Below are 23983 nucleotides of genomic sequence, written 5' to 3' on the forward strand. Positions count from 1 at the left end.
GTTGACATTTATAGAACACTCACTCAACAACAGAAAATACAATGTTTTCAAGTGCACATGGAAAATCCACCAAGGTTGATCATATTCTGGGCTATAAAACATATCTTAAATTTAAAAGGATTGAGAATATATAAAGAGTATTCTCTCTCCACAACAGAATCAAACTAGAAATCAAACAGAAGGATATCTGGAATATCTCCAAATATGTCAAAAATAAACACTACTCATCTAAATAACTCATAGGTCAAAGAACAAATCTCAAGGTAAATTAGAAAATATTCTGAATTTTAATTCATAAATTTCATTTATGAAAGTGAAAATACAACATACCAAATCTTGTGGGATGCAGTTAAAGCAGTAAGTAGAAGAAAATTTATAGCATTAATGCTTATATTAGAAAATAAGAAAGATTTCAAATCAATAATTCAAATTTTCACCCTAAGAATCTAGAAAGAGAAGTGAAAATTAAACCCAAAGTAAGCATAAGGATGAAAATAATAAGGAACAGAGATGAATGAAATAGAAAACTTGGAAAAAATGAGAGAGGGAAAACCAATAAAGCCAAATAAAACCAATAAATTAGAAGACTTATGTTACCTGATTTAGAGACTTCCGTAAAGCTATAATAATCAAGACAGTGCCGGTATTGGTAGAGAGACAAACATACAGATTAATGGTTCAAGGTAGAGCATCTACAAATAGACCTGAACACATATGGTCATTGGAATTTCTACAAAGTCATCAAGGTAATTCACTGGGGGAAGGTGTTGGAACAAATAGTGTTGGAACAAATACCTATATGGAAAATAAGCAGACAAAAAAAAAAAAAATCCTTGATCCTTTTCTCACAATACAAAAATTAACTTAAAATGATCTTAGATCTAATTTAAGAGTTGAAACTATAAAAATCCTAGAAGAAAGATAAAATCCTTGTAATTTTTTGAGGTAAGCAAAGATTTCTTGAGACACAAAAACCACAAAGCATAAAGGAAAAAAAAATGACAAATTGAACTTCATTAAAACTAAAAATGGTTGCTTTTCAAAATATACTTAAGGACATGAAAAGGCAAGCCACATACTAGGAGAAAATATTTGCAAAACATGTTTGATAAGGGAGTTTTATCCAAAATAACATAAAGAACTTTTACAACTCTCCAATAAGATAAACAGCCCAAAGAAATAGGGCAATTGTGAACAGATACTCCATCAAAGAAAATATCAAAATGGTTCAGAAGCACATGAAAACATGCTAAACATCAGTAGTCATTGGGGGAAATGCAAATTAAATGACATAAAATACACATCCATTAGAATGGCTAACACATAAAGAAGATTGACACTGTGCCCACGGTGATGCAGGGAAGGGATTAACTGAACTGCAAAGGCACATGAGAGCACTTTGTAGACTGATGGAAATATTCTACATCTTAATTGTGTAGTAGCTATAGAAGGCTACATATTTGTCAAAACTGATTGAACTATAACACTTAGGTAGATTTTTAAGCCACATATTGCTCTTCTCTTCATTCATCTACTATTCTGTGATTAGCTCTACCGCGTACATTCTAAGAATTTGCTCTACTGGGCAGTGAGGTCTTTAAGTGCCCTCAGGTGGTCTTTAGAGTTGAGCCATAATAGATTTTATGGAGTTTATGGCATCAAAAGGGGTAATTGCAGCTCTGTAAACATTCAGCTGAAAACGTGCCATGGAAGAGATTTGGGAGAGTTTGGGAAATGGACATTTATGGAAGAGCTTCAAGGCAGGACATATATTTTGAGAAATGCGATGGGTTGTCTATTTCACTGAGAAACTGTTACTATTGTCCGTTGGTGTACAGACTCAGGCCTGAGTCTGTAACCCTCCCAATGACATACTGAAACAATTTATAAAATTCTTAGTACTACATTTTTCACTCTCCACTGTGTAAATCAATGAATCTTTTTTTTTTTTTTTTTTTTTTTTTTTTTTGTAGCTACTTCATCTTCCCTGTGAGAAAACTGAGGCTCAAAGAAAATAAATGCCCAGAGTTGGTGCAGAGAAGTGGGAGGACAGGAACTAAGTCCTTTTTATTAATTTCATAGATCCTTCCAGTGCCTAAGACAGAATTCCTACCCAACCTGTTTGTCTATATTCAGACTTGAAGAATGGAATGTGAAGAGTAGCTATTCTATTCTTCAACAAATGGCTATGATATGGTAAAGCTTCTAGGTTCTCTTATAACCGTAGCTTCATACTCTGGTGAAATATGTGAGATGGAGTTCTTATAGAGGCAGAAATTTGCGGAGATCATAGTCAATGATCAATGTCAAAGTCCCTATTTCCAAAGCAACTGACTCTCATTGGGGTGTGTGTGGGGGCGGGGGGGGGGGCGGGCAATGGGAGTTCCTCTGACCTTGAGGCAGCCAGCATGGTCCAGCTCAAGTATCAGCCAGAACAGCAGCCAACTTAATCCACCCAACAGGAAGACATTTCTCTGGAAATCCCTGTTCCCTGAACAGCTTCCTTTAAACACTTTGGACAAATCCTTCCACACAAGGCCACTAAACCTCTGTAGGGAGGGAGGAAGGGAAACAGGGAGGGTCTTTCATTGTTGCTGGTCCCACTTTGGAAAAATCTAACTGCCACATATATTCCCAATAAAATACTCAGTTGTCCATGAGTGTAGGTTGTGGGAATGGTCCTTGTCTTAACACTCAGGTGTAATTTGCATGTAAGTTGTATGAGAAGAGGAAGGGCAAAGGAGGGAAGCAGACTGGACTTGGAACTGGCCACAACAAGGCATGCCCAGGAGATGAGGCTCACAGAGACTGTTTTCCAAGGGCAGCTGACCCGCCTCTTTCCCACCTTATTACTGCCCTGTCCTCTAAGATTGACTAGGGTGTGATGTCACTTTTTCAAAATAAATGTAAACCTTAATACCTGAGGTGGATCAAATGTTATTTCATCCAAACTCTCTTTGCATTGACTGAACATACAACAGTTACGGCCTAGAAAGGTGGAAACTTAGAAGGCAATTTTGCAGCTAAAGACCAGTTCAGGTCCAGGGGCATTCACGGGGTTTCCTGGGTGGAATAGAATGTTGCAGGATTCAAAGTGCCTCCTGCAGAAGAGTCTCTGTTCTGTGGGATTCAGTGTTGCCACAGGGATGAATCCAAACCTTGCTGAGAAATTTTTTTTTTCAAGAATGGGTTGTGGGGGGAGGCAACAGTGTTCCTCTGAATCCCAGGTGGCCACTGGTGGAGACTGCTGATATGTGGTTTTTGCCACAACCAGTTTCTAACATATAATCTGCCTGTGCAATTGGGTGAAGAGAGAAAGTACGGGAAAAAGTGGAGATTGTATGGTATCAGAAATCACAGGCAGCAAAGGCAAGGGCGGGTTTCACTGTGTGAATGGATGCGAAGAAGGCACTCGGAAACAGAACATTTGCCTTCTTAAAAGCCTGAAAGGGAGTGACGTGAGTTTATGGATCAGTCGGTGAGCCTGAAATGCTTGAGATTCTCAGGCAACCTTATTCCCTGACACATAGTAGAGAGAGGTAAGACCACCGGGGAATCGAGGAGAACTTTTGTGTCACATCCTCAGTGTCCACGGAAAGGCTAATAATAAAGCATGGAATTCCCATAAGCTAACCTTGCATTGGACAAATATTAATTTAGTGAGTCGGGTTCTGAAGTGGTGAAAATGAAGCAGGCCTGCAAAAATCCTCAGGGGCCAGGAATCTGATACTCGGGTGAGGTCTCTATTGATCTGTCCATATTCTTTGCAATGGTGAATGCCAATCACCCTACTCCAGGGCACTCCCAACTGTCTCACCCTCATCTCAGCAGACAGGCATGTGAATGTCAGGGTACATGACATGGGCTCAGTGGATGGCAGGCAAGAAGCATGACTCTTCCCCCTGCAGCCTCAGAGAAGCATTACAAGAATATATGGCAACAAAACCCCAAACCTGAATTCTCAGAATATAAACTGAACTCTTCAGACAATTATTCAGATCCACAGTGATTCAGGATATTCCCGTAAAATATGGTGTTTTCTCTCTCCCTCATTTGCCCCATTGAGTCCATGGCCAACGCTTCTACCCACTGCTCTTCACCACAAATAATAAGCAGACTGTAAGGATGCTAGGAACACTCTAGGGTACACAGGTTTCTGGCTCACTATTAGACACCGGGGGCAGATCCTAGTCACCCATAGTTTCAGACATGACAGGGACCCATGGTGATCCTACCATCATTGCTGAACAGACAGCTAATGAGGCAGAAAGGAACTATGATGGGAGCTTCCAGAAGAGTCAATGTCACCCCAGGAAAAAGTCAATGAGCCAGAAATAGCTGAGGCCTTTCAGCACCAGTCACCCTAAATTGATTCTGAGCTACAGGCACAAGGAGCTGGGCCTCAGGTCCAACAGTGTCATTTACTCAAAAGAACATGAGGCTTGAATCTTTAAATATTTTTAAACTGATAATCTCACAAAGGCTGTTAAAGGAGTAAGATGTCAGTTCCCATGCAAATCTTACAATAGTCATTAAGAAAAGACTTGGCTAGGAAAAGGAAAGGTTTTGGCTTTATGACTTTTCTTTGGTTCTCATTCTTTATGTCTGGTGGATGAATGTTGATCTTCTTGCTTTTTATTCATTCAGATCTCACCTGGCTGAGATCCTCCTGATGGTGCTGCACCCAGGGTATCTTTCTGTCAGAGATCTCCTCTCTCAGGAAAGACCATAAACTCTGAGGATTCAAAAAGGACTGAGAAGTCCCCCGGACCACCTGCCCACCAGTGCAAGGATTGCCCGAGTATCTTTGGCAAGGGTCATCCAGCCCCATCCTGGGTGCCTCTGGTGTAAGTGTATGAAATGTAGCTTCTTAATCTATGGAAACCGTATATATTCCTAAACTCATCCTCCCTGTACTTTAAGAGCAGTGAATCCTCACTACACTTTTGAAACTGGCCTCCACTCGTGGCCATTCTGGAGGATCCGTTCTTAGTGGATTACTGAATAATTGCCCTCTGAGTCAGGATTCCCCTCCATGCAGGATTAGATAATGGAGCAATTCTCCTCAGGAAGGCACCTTGAGGTGATTGCATTGTAGGGAGCTTAAAGCCATGAATATTATCTAGAATTTCAATCTTTTTCGATGGCTGAGCCTCAAAGTTGGGGAGAAATTGATCTCTGAGCCTATAGAGTAGGAACATTATGTAAGAAACTGCATGAGGTGTTAGTGAAGGGAAAAGAAAATATTTCCTACCCATTAAAGTTAAAACCAAGCACTGAATCTGACGCCAGATGTAGTGAAGTATAAGAAAAGCCAAAAGTGCTAGGCAGATTACTAACTCCTGTGAGAAAACAAGAAGAAAGCTTCACTGATATTATCACAAATAATATTTTCAACATCATTTAGATGGATTTTGCTTTTGGGTTTGGAGCCCTATTACATTCTCCTATTATGGGGTTTTGCACCACTGTTTTCAGAAAACAGCTCCTCCTGACTCAACTTCCACTAAATATGTAAGAAATCCAATTAACTTTCTAGAAATAAAGTTACCATAAATTTTCTAGAAAACTTTACATTCCATTTTTAACCGAAAAACTACCTCAAAATGTTTCCTTATACCAAACATTTATTTTTGTCATTTTTCATTTGTGAAAACAAATATATGACACAAAAACATGGTACTTTTCAGTTTTCCAAAAATAATTTCCCTTTATTACCTCATGAAATTAAGGTTCACTTGAGCAGATACAGTCAAGAAATAAGTAACTTTCTGATTTTTTGAAAAATGCTGTTTGTTGTTCATTATCACCTGATGACCCGGCGCATGGAACCAGGGAGTATTTATGTGACATCCCATGTCCGGGCAACATTCATGTCCGCACACCATTTAAGAATGTTCATAAGGATGGAACAACCATGAGCATTCTTCCTTGTGAAGAAATTATAGAATATTTCTTCTAGGGAGTCTTTGAGCCATGCAAACATCTAACCCATTGTAGGAAAAACATGGCCTTCAAAGTACATTATAAAAAGGAAAAAAATAAAACAAAAGGTATTAAGTAACCCTTAAAAAAAGCCTAATGTAGGAAAACCTGTGCTTTTCTGCTCCCAGCAGCTCATGTTTAGGAAGCTCTGGTTTAATCAAGCCAATACTATCTTTTTCTAGCCATAGCCAGCACACTCCCAGAATCCATGAGTCAATTAGAGGTTATTTTCCAGAGCGGACTTAAGAGCTCAGTTCAAACGTGCTCCTTCACGGTTGCTGGGAATGACACAAAAGCTTAGGATTAGTTTTTGGAAGCCCAGAGAGGACACAGAAAAGGCTGAGCAAGGGCAAGTGGCCTTGGCAAAGGGAAACCTGGGCCAGCAGCCAGGCACCACAGACAAAGCAGCTTCCGACTGCATGCGTCAGGGTCCGGTGTGCTTGGATCCCTTCCCCTGGGAAGCCAGGTGTGGGGTCACCTCACAGAGTTAAGTCAATCTGTTTTCCTTTTTGTTTTGCCAGACTTAAACAAACAAACAAACAAACAAGCCCAAATTGGAGGATGAGTTGTTTCTGCATTCTCCCCACAGCCAGGGTTTCTTTCTGCCCCTTGGGAAGCCCTTCTTTCTTGCTGTGACCCCAGCAGGACGCTAGGTGGCATGGGGGAGCATTCCAACACAAGAGCATCAACACTAACCTGAGAAGTAGCTGCAGGTGAACTAGTTTCCTTACCACTCACTGCTGCCCTCTCACTGGCTGCAGCTTCTGCCACTTCTGCCTTCTGCACATTCGAATCCTCAGAACCAGGAGGCCCTATGTGTCCCAGACTTTCGCTCCCTGAGGTGGAAGGTGGGTTGGTGGTGGCTTTCCGGGTTTGGCCTTTGTACCAACTAGGGTAAAACAAGGGATCCGCAGGGTCCGTTGCTGCAGGGACTGGAGTTTCAGACTCTGTGGTCTGCTGAGAGCCAGTGGGCACAACCTCCCCCTTAATTGGGGCAGATACATTCAAAAGTAAAAAAAGAGGAAGAAGAAGAAGAAGAAAAAGCAGTCGGTTTTAGTTCCCTTTGGGTTTGAAAACAGTGAGCTGTCTGTGCAGTGCCTGATTTAACACATGTTCAACTTGATCCCACCCTCTGTGAGCACTCAGGGAAGGAGCGCTGCCAGGGCTCCTCTGTCTGGGCACCTTCACGTGCCCACTCTTGTTTTCTGTGCTTGTCCTTCACTAGATGGTAGGCTGAGACAGATAGCAGATGCCTGAAATGAAGGGTGCTTATAAAATATCTGATACAGGAGAAAGGTCGATCTGTTGGCCACGATCAATATTTTGACATTCCAGGTGGGCTCACCAAACCTCTTTTCTAAAATCCCAAATTGATCTTATTGATCAAATCCACCTCTCATTTAGTTACCACACCTCTTTCAAACTCAGGGCAATTGGTATACCCAGAATTTCAAGAGTCGAGGGACTGTAAATGATCTTTTAGCCTGGTTTCCTATGGAGACCGAACATAGAATGTAATTCTTTAATTCAGAGTTTCCCCTCTAACATTTTGTTTCTATCGATACTTTCAATCCACTATGAAAGCAGGTGCAAAACCAGGACACCTTTTTGATGAATCTACATTGCCCACAAACTCCGTAAGTCGAGACCTCTCTGCTGAAGGTGCCATGAAGTCAGAAACAAAGGGTCAGCCAATCAGATACAGGATTTGGGATGAATTATCTCCTAGGAAATCTCTATAACAGTTCTTTTAACATATAATCTCATGGAATGACAGATATATAGAAAATCAGATGTCATTTGTTTGCCCACTTACTGAAAGATGTGACAGGGATAGACAAGCATGACTTCTCTATTTATCATCTTTATTATCTACAGAAAATTCAAAGTTCTAAAGGTGTAGTCATTTTATTTCTCACGCTGTACCCCACAAATGGTTTCAGAGCAGACCCAATCTTCATGACTTTGGCTCTCTATGAACTAACATGTTACACACATAGCCCTCTCCTCTGCACACAAAATTTCCAAAGATTGCCTCAGATTTGAGGGTGCTATTGGTGGGAAAATTGAGTTAAACTCAGTCTCACCAACCAATGATAACAACGAACTGTTGAATCACTTAGTGGACTTTCCCCCCTGACATTGTGACTGCTATGAATTCTTTTGTCTTTCACATACAAATGTCTGACCTAAAGCTACTCTTTTCTTAAGGCAGAATCAATTGTTTCGGCTATTCAGCAAGGAGGCCCACCTGTGTGTCCTGTGGGAGGGAATTAGTGAATGGTTACCTGTGTCACTGGGACATCTGCAGTGGCTGGCAGGGCTGGAGGTGGCTCTGGGGAGAAAACTGGAAGTGCTCCTGTGGCAGCCTGGACCTCTGAGGCCAGCTGAGAGGGCTCCAAGGCTTTCTCTGGACTTTCCTCTTCTCCTGATGACTCTGTTCGAGCATTTTCTACCTCTTCCACTTCTGCTTCTTCCCCTTCTCCTTCCGCTCCTTCTCCTTCTTCTTCTCCTTCTTCTTCTTCATCTTCATCTTCTGGTAAGGTAATGTGTTCTTAAAATCATTATAATTACCACTGCAGCTATGAAATCAATTAATGGCCAGTACTTAACAGCCCAGATTAAAGTTGGGCTAGGGAAATCTTCTCCATCAGACGCTGGACTATGGCCCAAATATGCCACATTCTAGTTAAATGTGGACAAGAGAAATGTGAAGATGGGCCCAACCATCTCCTTCCTCCTTGTTCCCCTTCTCAGTACAAAGCACAGTCCTTACTACTACTGTGAACTATGAACCTGACCCCCACTCCCAGAGCCTGGCCACATTTATACCATACTTTGTCACATCTGCAAGCTCCTGGAGGGCTGGGGCTGAGATTTTCACTTGTTTATCTGTGTCAGATTACATGGAAATACAACTCTCTTCCCTTTCTCAGAAAACATACAAAACCCTGTCTTGTTTTAATGTCTTACCTCCTCTGTTCAGTGAATGCTGACTTATGCCCAGTTAAAGCCATGACTCTTTTTCTAATGCATTGATCTTAATATTCCCTCAGGAAATATTAAGAAGAGATAACAATATTAAGTAATTTTTTTTAAAAAGATACATCCTGAAGACTTGCTTCTCAAGTTACATCTGGGGGGGCCTGGGTGGTTCAGTGGGTTAAAGCCTCTGCCTTCGGCTCAGGTCATGATCCCAGGGTCCTGGGATGGAGCCCTGCATCGGGCTTTCTCCTCAGCAGGGAGCCTGCTTCCCCCCTCTCTCTCTGCCTGCTTCTCTGCCTACTTGTGATCTCTATCTATCAAATAAATAAATAAAATCTTTTTAAAAAATAAAGTTACATCTGTATACACTGATATAGATTCCTGGTTATTAGTAGTCTAGTCAAGGTGTCTTGTCATCTAGATGACCATGATGAATCAAGACCATCAATAACTTTGGTCAGTTCCAAGGTTATTTTCCTTTTTTCAATTATTTCAGGGGGACTAACTTCCAAGAGGGCGGTCTCTGGGCCAAATGGTAGAGATGCATTTATAACTCATGAAATACATCTGGTCACAGAGAGCCAGTTTTGTTTCCAGGTGTAACTTATTCTGTGACTCATTACTATTCTTGCCCTCTAAAGTCCGATTAAGTGGATGTGCTACAATATCTCTCCAAATGTCTTCTACATTTTATTTTTATCTCATCCTTAACCTTGCACTCGGTAACACTTCACAGCACTGTGGTTGACGCCTCTTGTAGGATTGCTGTTGAGACATCATCATCACCATCAATTATTAAGTGTTTGACTGCTCAGAGTCAAATGCCCAAAAATGGCATTCTAATGGGCACTGTGCTGTGCAAAGTTAAACACTGTCAACCAACTATTGAATCTGTAATGAAATAGAGTTTCACATTGGATTATGATCCTTGTATAATTGTCGACATCCATTCTGGAGGTGATCCTGAATCCCCTCTTTCTCCTGCTGAACCCAGCTGCAGCTCTCACACACCTGCAACTTTGGCCAAATGGTCACAAGAAAAACAAACCTCTGTAAAAATCAATTTCGCGGATGATTTTTTCTTCTCTATTGAGGTTGACTGTGAAGTGGTTCATGTTCTCATAACCATGTTCTATTTTCTCCATCTGAAATGCCTTCGATGCTTCAGAAATTCTGCAACAAAGACAAGTTGCCACTTTCTGTCATGGTCTAATGTTTGATAGCCTCGGGTAAAAATGAAAAGTATGCATTTTTCCATAAAATGAAAATTACTTACTTTTGTAACAGGGTTTTGGCATTCTGTGAAAGCAAACAAAAGACAGACCTACTTAAGTTCTTTTCATCAAAGACTTAATTCTTTCCTCTGCTGATTCTGAAAATCTCAGAGCTTAGTTTCTAAATGCTGTGAATAACTGCTGTTTTATACCAGAACCTTCTTATATTTAAGTGATGTCATGGTCCCTTAAATATATGCTTATGAAGTTGTTTAAACAGATGGAGACATGAACACATAATGAGCTTATATTATAGTTGGTAAAATAACTCAAAATGAGATATACATAAAATAACAAAAATATGGGTGCCTGGGTGGCTCAGTGGGTTAAGCCGCTGCCTTCGGCTCAGGTCATGATCTCAGGGTCCTGGGATCGAGGCCCGCATCGGGCTCTCTGCTCAGCAGGGAGCCTGCTTCCCCCTCTCTCTCTGCCTGCCTCTCTGTCTACTTGTGATCTCTCTCTGTCAAATAAATAAATAAAATCTTTAAAAAAAAAATAACAAAAATATGATGACACCTACTTCTCCAGCACCCACCTTCTTGATTAGTTTTATTAGGTACCAAAAGGAGACTTACCTGCAGAAACACTGCCATTTCTGGCTCATCCATGAACTGAATTCCTGATTCAACCAACTTTGACACATTTTCCAAATGATCAGAATACTTTTTGATCAGAGCACGGACATGTTCCAGTTTCTCCTCTTGGGTTCGTGTAATGACTTGGGTCATTTCATTTTTCCTCTCCTCCAGGATGCCATACAGGTAATCAAACTTTTCACAGAGTTCCTGTTTCTGTTTTCTGCAGCATTCCTGTTAGTTGGGTTAGCTCATGTTAGAAGGTGTTTGAAAGAGTGTCTATTTGGCAAAATTACCTGGAATGTTTTGGAGGATAAGAAAATTTGCATATATAGGGTATTTTTTTCCCTTCAAGCTGTCCCTTAGAGATTCCCATTGTGTTGATACTTTGAAAATCTCATATTTATCAAATTTGATGCTTAGACAAACCCAAATCAACCAAATTGGCTAAATGGATCAATGACTTTTTCATTATGTTCTTTATAAATGGAGAATTTCATAGAAATTAGGACACATTTTTAAAAAATTGTATATTGATTAGATAGCTTATAGTGTTATATTTTGCCTTATGGTGAGTGTGTGTATATGTATGTGTGTGTAATGAAAACACCGTGATACTTCCTGGTTTGTACCCTTCAGTCTCTCTGCTCCACCTACACTACTCCTGTCCTAGTTTCAGTCCTCGAATGGAGATTCTGGTTCTTCCCACTGGCCTCTACATCTGGAATTTATTCAGGCAAACCCATGGAGTTTTTCAAGCTCCAAATTCATTTTCCTGGAGTACATTTCCCTGGGGGTATAGTGCTTTTTCTCTGACTACTCATTTTCCAAAGAATAATATTTTAACTTCATAACAGACTTTCCAGCTTTTCCATTACCTGGTTCCAGCTTTCCTTCATAGTACTGTACTATTCTTCATCGCAATGCCCTGTATCCAGCAAAAACAAACCACTCACTTTCTTTGCTCATCGTTTCCCCTCCTTTTAGAATGCTCTTTCCCAGTTCACAGTTGCAAACTCTAAGTAATCCTTTTTTTTTTTTTAAGATTTTATTTATTTATTTGACAGAGAGAGACCCAGCGAGAGAGAGAACACAAGCAGGAGGAGTGAGAGAGGGAGAAGCCAGCTTCCTGCTGAGCAGAGAGCCCAATGCGTTCCTCTATCCCAAGACCCTGGGATCATGACCTGTGCCGAAGGCAGACACTTAAGGACTGAGCCACCCAGGTGCTCCAACTCTAAGTAATCTTAAAGACATTGTTGGAATACCAGTTCTTCCTAAAATGTTATTTGATCTCTATGACTGAATACCATCTTTTAGTTCTTCTGAAATCCCATAATATTTACCACCACTGGCATATACTTCTATCTACCTAGTCTTCTATTTATCCAGTACTGTCTAAAACAAGGAAATATTGGATCTGGCCTTTGAGTCCCCAAGAGAAAGAGAGAAAGGCTGTATGGGAGATTAGACTTGTGCATTTCCATTGTGTTGCTGAAACACCTCTAGTACCATTTAACTTCCTTCTCTTTGAGTCCATGTTAAATCATAATTAACTTTGCAGTTGGCCTGATCATTGGCCTTTTGGTTTTTCAAGCTCTAGTAAGCTTGGTATGTATATATGCCAATTTCCTTGGTCCTGACCATCTCTGGGTTCAGGACCTTTACAGCTGAGAACAGGCTTTGAGACACCAATGATCCAACATAGCTCTCCTGTCCAGTAGAGGCTTCTTGGGAATCCATCCAATTTATCTGATATCTCTGACCTTTCTGACCCTTATTACATTTTCTTTCATTTTAGTAAACACTGGTCTCTTGTGTGTCAAGTATCACTTTTTTCTTATACATAAGTTTCTTAAATATCTAAAGTATAGGCTCTTTAAGGATAGAATCTGGGTCTGCTTAGGACATATACCACTTTGGACAACAGATATTCAGTATATATCTTTTAACCAGGCTTTTTAAAACTGTTTCATTTTCCCCTAATTTCTCTACTATTCTTAGAGTAAGGGGAAAAAATGGATAACCTAAACCAAATAGTTGATTATGAAAATACTCCAAAAATGTGCAAGAAATACACCTCACTCCACTGCTTCCCTTGGAACACAGTTAATTCTCATCATATTTTCTGGACAATAATAATGCATAAAGAAGGTAGGCTGAATAATTGAAATATGTTAAAGATTTATAGCGGGTTTTTATGGAAGTTTATGGGTGCAAGACATTGAAAGGGAGCAGGGGTCGATGGCTCAAGAAGAGCTTCTTAGTGGAAGCGATGCCCACTTTGGCCATAAAAGATGAGCGGGAGTAGAGAAGGTGTGAGGAGGGGATGAAAATCCATAGAGTCTTGACAGTCATCAAGGTAATAGGACAAGAGCCCACAAAGCGTGTCCAGACCTGGAAATCACTGGGCTTGCCAAATTTGCATCCATTTCCATCCATTTAGCTTGAGATCTGGACCATTATGAGGCCTCAGAACTGAAGCATGTTAGTACCTTCCCAATCGAACTTTCTTTCCCTGTAGTGCTTTCTGTTCAAGCTCACAGGAAACCTTGTGCTCACCGCATTCCCGAAATATGCCTCTTTGATGTTCAGAAGCACTACTGTTTACTGCAAATATTTGATGGTTTCTAGCTTATTTTTCTAAAAGAAGTTGTACACTTGAAACATATATAACAAATAGTAAGATGTGATACTGGTAGAATACTTTTGTTTCTGAAAAGTTTTCTTCCATATGATTTAATATGTGTGAGAACATTCAAGCTCACAAAACCCAAATTATTTATAATGAGAATGATGCGAAATCATGTGTCATGGCTAGTGTTTTATCTAGTGGTTTAAATGAAATAACCACTTTATTTTTACTTTATTTTCAATTCCAAGTATATTTTATTTCAATTGGGTTTTCTAGTAATTTTGACCATATTAATTTTAATACAATTACTATCATTTAATAGAAAATATCATTTACTTATTTACAGTATATCAAATGCTGCCTTATGCACAGTTCATGCTTGATTATTATTATTATAAAACTACATGCTGTATAAAACCCTTTTAATATTACCTGACACATTATGGGTATTATATCAGTGCTTACTAAACTTAGGTCTAATTATCCTTAATTTGAATTATTAAGTTGTGGAATTTTGAAGTTGCATGGAATATCAGAAGTAACCTGCTCCAGAGCAATCATTTCACTCATGTGGAAACTGAAGTCCAGCAGAGTTAAATCATTTTCTCAAACCATTCTGCCATTTATTGTTGGTGTCTGGCCTCAAGCCAAGACTTTTGAACTTCTGGGTTGCAACTACTCCTACCATAACCTGCTGTGAGACACTTGAAAGAAATTTGAAAAAAATTTTATGTGAACTACTGTGAACCAAATATATGTCTTTTAACAAAGCGACTCCACAGCAAGTAGGCTCTTAAAGAAATTTCAGATTGTTTCAGAATTATATTCATTAGTTCACTCCTTCAGCAAAACTCACTAATTACTATGTACCAAGCATTAGAAGATCTAAAAACATGCCATGATTTTTTTAGTGTTCATGAGAAAGGTAGAAAAATGATCAGATTTTCTAACAAACAAACAAACAAAACTTTTTTTTCCTCTTGCTTAATGTGCCTTTAGTATAATTCTATGCAAAATATGAGTCAGAAAAATATGTTTCTAAAAAAGGAAAAATATGCTTCTTTCTTGGAATTATGAAACTTGTACTTATAGACTTATAAATGAACCAAAGATGTTCAAGTTAACCTAATGTCAGATTCAAATGAGAAATATTCCATGAAATTAAAATTCTTTTATTTTTTTCATACTCTCCGATGTAGAAGCAATACATGAGAGACTAAGGTGGGTGCCTTTCTATCCTTCTGGACCACAAGACCTTCAAAGTGCTACAAAAGTCAGCTAACAACAAACACCTCAGCTTATCGACTCATCCTCTGAGGTAATTAAGGAACAAGTATATGTTACAGAAGAAAAATATTTTCTTAGAGGCCAGCTCACTAGTGATAGTAATTACTCTGAATTTCAGCACCTACTGTGCCTTTGTAAATATGGACCTGAAATGCTTTTAACAGTGACTTTCCAGTAACCTGAAAAATGGAATGGGAAAAATATGGACTTCTGCCTCATCAAAATGCTGCAGGTAGCATACTTTAAAGGATGATTGTTACCTGCAAAAGCATGATAGCAACCATCTTTCTCTGTTCTCCACAAAAACTTCCTCACCTCAAAGATTTTTTTTCCCCTTTTAACATTCTTTTGCATTTATTCCAGTTAAAAGGCTTGGTTTAAAAAAAAAAAAAAAAAGCTTCAGTAAAAATTCTCGGCTGTGTACCTTCTCCTTACCCCCACTTCTCTGGATGGTAATTGAATCAAGATATATACTTTTTAAACTCTGAAATTTACTTTTTCAAATATTCTCCATTTTCTTCCTTTTGATATATGCAGTTCCTATGTCCTGTGTGTGTGTGTGTGTGTCAGGGGTGTACACGGGGTCCTGTGTGAGAATGTTTAGCGACTGAAGTAATTTCCATCACAAAGGCACTAGGTATTTGCCTCCAAGTATTTTCTGATGTGTAACCCCCACTGGAACATGACCTACCTCCTGGGTCTGCCAAGACACTTAGAAGAACCAAAAGAAGTTGTCTGTAATCTTTGAATGAAAATAAGATTCACCTCTTCTCTAAGGTGAACCCAGTAGGGATGCAATATACCAAAAAGGGTTGACTTTATAAAGGGAAAACTGTGGTAAAATGGCAAAATGATGACAGGTGGAATATCTGTTTCCAACCAATGTCATAATATCCGGCTAAAAAGAAAAAAGACCAAGTAATCATTTGGCCATTTCCTTAGACGTGAGTAGGTAACCTTTAATATTTATCCAAAACCCATTGTTTAGCTGTTGCTTTCACAGAAATGTTAAAACTGTTAGACTCAGGGCACCTGGGTGGCTCAGGGGGTTAAGCTGCTGCCTTTGGCTCAGGTCAGGATCTCAGGGTCCTGGGATAGAGCCCTGCATCAGGCTCCCTGCTGAGGGAGCTTTTAACAGTGACTTTCTCCACCTCTCTGCCTACTTGTTCTCTCTCTCTGCCAAATAAATAAATAAATAAATAATCTTAAAAAAACAAAAACAACTGACAGACTCTAATTTTGAGCCTTCTTTATATTTTAGTGATGATAAGATACAAGATATGCAGCTGCAGAAAGAAGCATTCCAAGGAAAAAAATCAACTACACTCTTCTACTAAAGAGTATGGAACTCGCCGCTCAACGAACCATCATTCCGTTGTTTTTAATGGCCGGATTTTCAGGGGCTCACCGTCTCCCCCAAACACTTATTGGTTTTATGGTCTAACTCCCCTCCTAGAACAAAACCTTCCTGGGAGCAGTAAACTTGTCTGTTTAGTTCATCACTACTTCACAGCATTATGTGTGCAGAATATGGCAGAGTGGGCACACATGAGAAAGACTGTCTGAATGGTGGAGTGAATGAAATATGACTTGTCTCTAGAGAGATATTCAGTCCTTAAAAGTTTCTGTACTCCAAGGCTCTGCTTCATTCAGTACTCAAAGGAAGATAGCAAAAAACAGCCGTGCGACCAGAAGGAAGCTTCTTAGCCTTAGGGTGGTTTTCTTATCCCTGCTATAAGGGGTGGGATTGGGTGATTGCCAAGGTCCCTTCTGACTCTATAGTTTCAGACTCAATGACTTGAGGTAAATGTAGAGATATTCTGGTCTTCAGTCTCTAAAATGTTTCCACTCCTGGCAAATTTCAGGGTGGTCATCTCCAGCATGAAGACATAAATCCTATCTCTCGGCCCTGCAATGTCAGTCCCAGTTTGGGAATGTGCCAGGGCTATGACAGGAAAACCTAAGACAATTGGAACCACTGCTCTTACCATGTAAGGAACACGCCTCTGGGACCAAAATAGAGCTACAGATAAGCTCTTCGCCCCACCACTTGTCACTGAGCAACTGGCTCTAGCCGGCTCATTCACAGACCCAACACATTCCTTTACCACTCATCTGCACCCACACTTGTTTGGTGCAGCAGCTCTGGGTCTGGGAGGGCACACTCAGCTTCATTTGAAATACAGGACTTCAGAATTCCCTTCATTAAGCCCAGTAGGGTTTTCTGTCCCCAACACCCCCAAAAGAAAGGGAAAAAAGCAGGCATCAGGTTAATAACACTAAAGAAAGGACTATCTTAAGGTAGGAATAGTCTCCTGAGGAAATCAGCTGACCCTTTGCTCCTAAGGTCTCTATTCCTAGCACCTGGGAGAAGTCCCATGAGTGCAGAGTAGGATGAGTGGCTGGGTCTCTGCTGGGCTACACTAGAGAAGACAAATGAGGAGAACATGTTCCTTCCAGGCACATGAGCCGGAGTTCAGCCCCTCTCCTGTCTGCGGGGTGGCTTGTGCAGTGCTCAGTGAAGCAACTCTACCCAGGGACCGTAGGGCTTGGGAGTCTCAAATTCATGCTGTTTTCTACTGTGACCATGTTGCCACCCACTTCGTGTTAGAAGAACAATTATGTTCTAATTCATGGGATCGCTAAAGCTTACTCCTGGGGTGTCTGTCCAGACCATCTAGAAGCTCCTCGAGTAAACTCTGTAAAGCAGAGAGCCCTGTACCCCTCTGGCTCAGTGAAAGCCACAAGAGCACGGTGAGATGAGCAGTTCTTTAATTTGCTCCTGTCTGCAGTGGAGAGTCAACGCGTTTCCCAGAAGAGTCTTAGCCTCCCTTTCCCAATATTTTAAGTTACCTCCAAGCCTCTTAAATCAAGAATAGGGCCACTATCTTCTACTGTTCATGTTCAGTTTTTCTGTCTGAAAGGGGTTGCTTACTTAGCTCCACATCACAATCGACCAAGACCCTCATAGTCTTATTCTGACACCATTTAAAAGATGATCCCAATGCCCCAGTGGTTCAAACAATTATTAGCATCATTACCCTAAGTGTGTTCTTTTCAAGCTAACTGCGAAAACAATAGGAGGTAACTTAATCAAGGCCCTGGCCTGTGCCTCTTACCCCAACTTAGAAGTCACAATAACACCATGAAGAACGTATTTCTAACCCCACTAGACCAGTGAGTTAGTTGAGGGACAAAGGGCTTAAGCCACTTCCAAAGGTCATATAGTTAAATGACTGCTAAAATTCAAATTCTGAAGCCTGGTCTTTTAAGTCTATGTTCTATTGCCTTTAAAATGTTGCCTTAAGACGCCTGGGTGGCTCAGTTAGTTAAGCAGCTGCCTTCGGCTCAGGTCATGATCCCGGCGTCCTGGGATCGAGTCCCACATCGTGCTCCTTGCTCTGCAGGGAGCCTGCTTCTCCCTCTGACTCTGCCTTCCACTCTGTCTGCCTGTGCTCACTCTCGCTCGCTCTCTCTCTGACAAATAAATAAATAAAATCTTTAAAAAAAAAAATAAAAACATTTTTTTAAAAATGTTGCCTTAAAAATTCTGGCATGCTTATTAAAATGATTCTTATATTTGGACTTCATATTTGTAACTGCATGGACAAGGTCCCAAAAGCTATTTGGGTAAAATTATTGTTTTGGAAGTATAATAGATTTGTTTTCATTGCAAAAATCATTGGAGAATCTTATTAAAGTTGTCATTTTTCAGATAATGGAAATGCTCAAGGTCAAATATTTATTATGCAACTTGTAGCTGTTTTCTTTAGACATGCATCCATACAAAGCAGGATTATTTCTATGCCCGCCTGCCTGCCTCACGAGGCTAGTATTAATATCCTACTCTCTTGGGTGTCCAGTGACATAGGATAAGTGCCCTTTGTAAAGACTGTAAGATGGAGGTTATGATTTCTAGGGACGAGGAAGGAAAGCCAAGCACATTTTTCTGGAAGCAAGAGAGCTCTGAAGGCAGTGTGCTTGTCTACTCCAACCAGCAGCCCTCTAAGTCAAAGCCTGTTCCAGAACATTTCCTGGCCTGGAAAGGCAGGTGTGGCTCCAGATCATGGTGGGCTTGTCTAGAACAGTCTAGAAGGCCCTCCAACAACCTGAACTAGAGAGCTCTGGGAATGTCTCAGGCTGAGCCACATTCAGCCAGGTTAGCCACATTCAGCTAAAAAGACTGTAGGCTCCTTTATACACTGCCAGCCCACAACAATGAGAAAAAAATGCCACTCCTCCTTTTGACACAGTTCAGACTGGCCTTCCGTGATTACAGTCCTTCTCAAAGCCATTCAGAATCATTGTAAACCCACATCAACTGCATACATTATTTTTTAAGGGTAATAAGAAGTCCATAGTGTGATTTAGCCTAAGCTCAACAGCTCCCCAGGGCTGGTCCTGGGCCGGGTGCCTGGCCAGACCAGCCCTGCAAGACATTACATGATCAGGGACAAAATTAGACATGGGTGAGGGATGGACACTCTTACCAAAGGGCAGGTGTCAGGGTCCCGAGTGGGAAGAGGCGAGGTAATTAGGGAAGGATAGTGCCCACCCAGGGACTACTCCATTTCCCATCCCTAAGGGGTTCTTTGCCAATCAGAAGAGAGAATTCTTTAACAACAGCTCCCCACCCCCTGGCCAAGAGCCACTCCTGGCTTCCCAGAAAATGTTTCCAGGCAGGTGGTGAGCAAAGCCAGGCAGGAAAATAACCACCCCAGGGAAGATGGGAGAACAGGAGCTCTGTGACCTGAACTCCGGAGCAGATTTCACCTGCTCTGTAAAGTAGGACCATTTCACTCCAAGCCAAGAACCCGTGGTGCTTCACGACATGCTGCCTTGAAGGCTGGCACACACAAAGGGAGCCTCTGGTTTTTTGCCACTGATATGGTCCTGGCTCTATGGAGATCATCTCGAGGTTTAGAGGTGCACCCTGTGGCCATTAGCAGCAGGGTCTCTGCCCTCTGGCCTCTTCAAATGGAGGATATTTGCATCAGGTAGGGATCATAAAATCAGAGACCCCCATGGGGCTCTGAGCCAATACCTACATCTTCAGATAAGCCACCAAACTGATCTGAAAGGACTGTGCTTATCTGAAACACATTCATTCATCCTTTATTTTATTGGTTATTAAAAATGTCAGGCTCACTTTAGAAAAATGTGTAATATAGGAATATATAAGGAAGGCAGTAGACCCACCGTTCACTGCTCCTAACCTTTTGGTTTGGTGGTTTTCTCCCCCTATAAATGTATATGAGGGTTATTTATGAATATATACATTCTATACAGTTTTATTTCCTTAAGGTAAGATCTCAGAAGTGAAATAAATAGGTAAAAGGGATGGACACATTTATGGCTCTTGCCAATTTACAGCTTCATCAGAAAGCTCTACAGGAAACCGTATACTCCTCTATTTAACCTGTGAAAATACTTGTAAAGGTGTGTCATGTTTGATGAATGCTTTTATCAGAAACAAGAGGAATCCTAACCCTGACCTCCACTGGCAGGAGGTTCCTCCTGATATCTGCACTAAATCCCTTCTGCCGACTTAACTTCAAACCTGTTCCTTCTTGTCTTATTCTCAATGAAAGAAAAAGCAGCTGCTTCCTCTTGTCCCCCTGACTGGCCTCCAGGAAGAAAAGCAGTTGTCAAATCTTTCCTCGTCCTTTCAGTGTCCTCTGAGATTGGCTAAATGGAGCCGGAGTTGTTTGCTCAAGGCCAAAGGTGACCCACAGAGCTTTTCTCCTGTTTGTGTACCGCAGCCTCTACGTCCTGGACGGAGGTCTCTGATGAAGGCCTGACCAGAGATGAGTATAGAGATTACCTCACCCGCCCACAATCAACATGCTCCTATTTATACACTGAACACTCAACACGGTACCACACTGGAGTGCTGATTCATGGCTTACTGATTCAGTTGTATTGGCCCCTTACTGTAAGTAAGCAAAAAGAGAAGAGTTTATAATGTCCACCAAGAGAAAACTTTTCTTCTATGAATGGATCTCAGATTTATCATGTTCTTTTCAGGAATATGAGCATGGAGAAGAGAGGACATTGATTTTAATGATGTGTAAATCTAAAATGAGATGATTATGGCCAGTCTCTTGAAATCATCCTCTAGGAACCGCCTTGGGCTTTTGATAGAATTTGCCTTTCTAATGATAACATAATGAAAATGGGGTACTTACCAGGCATTCGCCATGTTCAAGACACTGCGGTAAGCATTTTGTTTATGCTTAATTTCCCACAGTAACTCTATAAAAGGGGTACTACGTCTCATTTTTACAGAGGAGAATGAGGGATTGAATGTACATGAGAATGGATCTTAAAACCCGATGCTTAGTTTAAAAAAAGTAATATGCAGAATGAGAAATATAGCACAATACCATTTATAAAAGTAAAAGGCATGGATATAAAATGATAAAGATTTTATAAGAGTAGGTAAACAGAACACCAAACATATTAGAGTGGTTATTTACAGAGAAGAGAATGGGAAATGGGGATGAAAGGAAATAAATAGATAATGAGAGAAGCCTTGTCCACAGCAAAAACAACAATGCCGCAACATTGCACCTGAGGCCCAAGTGAAAAAAACGAGTAACCCCAAAACTTAAAGCAGGGAGATGGCAATAAATGGCTCCTGGTTACAGATCCAAAGAGCTGCACACATCCAGGTCTTGCTCTAGCCCTCTGGGCCGCCCGGCTTCACTAGTCTGTGAATCTTTAGTTCTTGATAACATACTTGCCACATAGCTAAATCTCTGAGGCTTCAGAATTCTGCCTTCAGCAATTACGCACCTTATATTGGATCTTGAGGAAGGGTGGATTCGAAGTATTTCTTATAGGTCAGACTTAAGTGTGAGTTATGCAGCCAGCCATTCACGCATGTGTTCGAGTTTGTACTGAGTGTTTCTTATGTCCGAGGCACTGGGCCAGGCAGAGGGCAGGGATGGGTGAGCCAGAACTCTGGTCTCAGTGAGCTCCCAGCTACCGAATCATTTTCTAACCACAGTCAGACACATCTGTCTCCTCCTGCTGGCCCACTCTGTGGCCCTGCTGTTGGAGCACAGATAGGTAGCTCAAACCTACATGGGATTTTCCAAAGCACTAACTAGTGTGTCGTAGGACCGTTTGAATTTCCACCAAAACAACCGTCCATGGTGGACAACGCTCTTTTGCATTATTGGGAGTTGATTTTTCCTGTAGCTCATCTTTCCAAATGGGCTGACCAAGAAAGAGCAACAAATGTCACAATCATACTAGTAAATGTGGCAAAATCTGCCTTGTTGACTCATGTGGTAACTTTTCTTCATGAGCCAGGAGAGTATTGGAGAGACCTATGAGGAAGGAGGTCATTCTGTATGGAAAGCTTGGGTGGCATGAGGGGGCCACAACCCCCCCACCCCAGGAGTTCAGGATTTGTTTATATTTGGTTGGAGTTGCTTGACCTACCTCAATAGTTTTACAGGTGTCCTCCAGCTGACTGATCACTCCCTGGACTCGGTCATTGCTTCCCACGAGGACAGCGATGCCATCACTGAGCTCAGACTAATGAAGGGAAGAGAGGCATGCAAGATTTTAGGAGTTTTCTAGTCAGTACTGATTGCAGATAAATCACAGCATTGTCTTCAGGGATTCCTAATGCAGGGTCCATCGAACCCCTTAGGAGTAATAGTGACAGGCTCAGAAGGCCGGACAACCTCCTGGTCTTGTAACTAAACTTCCGTATGCGTGTGTATACAAGTGCATTGTCTGAAAGAGGTCTCATAGTTGTCACCAGATTCTTAATGGAGACTGTGACCCTGCTAAAAAAAAATGATAAACCCTGAATTATGGACTATAGAGAGAACATATTATGCACCTTCTATGTGTTAGGTGCATAAGTACATATAGACAAGACTCAGTCATTACAAACTTGAAGCTGAAACATTTGACGGCTCTAGGGCAGAATTTTCAACTTGAAATTCCTCTCTTCTTTTGACTCAAAGAGATGCCACTGTTTGTACTCAGCCCTTTCCTAGATCGGCTATGGACCACCAGGCAGCACTGAGTGGGGACTTAGGACACACACTCGCTTGGTCCAACTCTGCCTTTAATTTCTTTACAATGTTGGGCAAAGTTGTAATCAATTTGGACCCTAATTTTCTCAGATATAAAGTGAGAAAACTGAACCTCAACTGCGGTTATAAAACATTTTAAAGCCTTGGGGCACTTTCTTCAAAACGAAGCTAATATGGAATTCCAATATCTAAAAGTGAAGCTGCTTTGCCCAAACAGGAGCAGGTGGAAGTCCTGCCAGCCTGTCCTTCTGTCCATCCCACATGAGTTTCTAGGGCTCTGAGGGAAACAAGAACTGTTCGGTTCTAACATACCATGACTTGAGTGGGTTGGGCGGGTGTGGAAGGAAAAAGGGGAAGTAAATCATTAAATAGATGGAAAAATAAATAAATATTACAGATATCTTGCTAAATCCTGTTTCTTTAGCTGCTAGTACTCACTGGTGACTGGTATTGTCCGCAAGATTGGCTTTCAGGTTTGATTCCAACTCTGATCCTCACACGTAAAGCGCTGACCAAATGTGGGCTCTGTGATGCTTCACAGAAAGAAGCCAGCTATGGAGCCCCTCAAGGTCTAGGTGTGGGAGCAGCTCATCTCTCTGAGCACATCACTGGCTGTTTATTTGCATTAACTGGGCACATTGCTACTTGCCAATGGATGAAACCAAGTTGGCAGGTCAGTGATAAGCTGGGGGACAAACTATTGTTGGTCACAGTGAGAGCGCCTGAGGCTAAGGCCCTGGGGTGGGGGGGAGAGGAGGGTCTTTCAGCAACTGGCCTTGGGGCAAAGGGCAGGAGGCCAGCCTGACCCAGCCTTGAAGCTTAATACAGTAGGAGTGGGGGAGAGAAGGCCTGGGAGGGGTGTGGCAAACAGAACGTTTTGTTAGCAAATGAAGAAACGTTTCTGTGCCCGGAGTGAAAAGTTAACCTTTTCATATCTAGAGTCTGATTTTCAAATAGCTCAGACCAGGGGCCAGCACACTGCTTGTCTTCAGTGGTGCCTCCGAGGTGCCCAAAAAACCGCAACCCTTACCCTCTGTGCATCTTTCTGACCCTTGGCACCCCTTCCTTCTCTAGCAGTCCCCTTCCTTTCCAGGGGATCTAGCCAGTGGCCACGTGCCACCGGCACTGCACCCCTTCGCGCTCCACCCTCTGCACCTCTGGGCCTTAGGACTGCGTGACTTGGGC

At 41.4% G+C, this 23983-nt stretch overlaps 1 protein-coding gene across 7 annotated transcripts in view; it reads right to left on the reverse strand.

The window, feature by feature from the left end:
* TRIM55 (tripartite motif containing 55) overlaps positions 1 to 23983 on the reverse strand; it is a 55324-nt gene that overhangs the window by 12536 nt on the left and 18805 nt on the right. For 3 of the 7 annotated variants that reach the window (XM_059166326.1, XM_059166325.1, XM_059166328.1), the window contains 6 exons: positions 22191 to 22286; positions 10820 to 11053; positions 10247 to 10269; positions 10019 to 10143; positions 8274 to 8521; positions 6682 to 6969 (listed from right to left, as the gene is read on the reverse strand). In XM_059166326.1, coding sequence (XP_059022309.1) covers positions 6682 to 6969; positions 8274 to 8521; positions 10019 to 10143; positions 10247 to 10269; positions 10820 to 11053; positions 22191 to 22286 — 1014 coding nt within the window. Of the gene's footprint in view, positions 1 to 1957; positions 5343 to 6681; positions 6970 to 8273; positions 8522 to 10018; positions 10144 to 10246; positions 10270 to 10819; positions 11054 to 22190; positions 22287 to 23983 lie in introns of those variants that run through there. The other 4 variants (XM_059166331.1, XM_059166327.1, XM_059166329.1 and 1 more) reach the window with 4 other exon arrangements.

The sequence above is a fragment of the Mustela lutreola genome, chromosome 3 (genome assembly GCF_030435805.1).
Source record: "Mustela lutreola isolate mMusLut2 chromosome 3, mMusLut2.pri, whole genome shotgun sequence".
In the NCBI taxonomy this organism is placed as follows: domain Eukaryota; kingdom Metazoa; phylum Chordata; class Mammalia; order Carnivora; family Mustelidae; genus Mustela; species Mustela lutreola.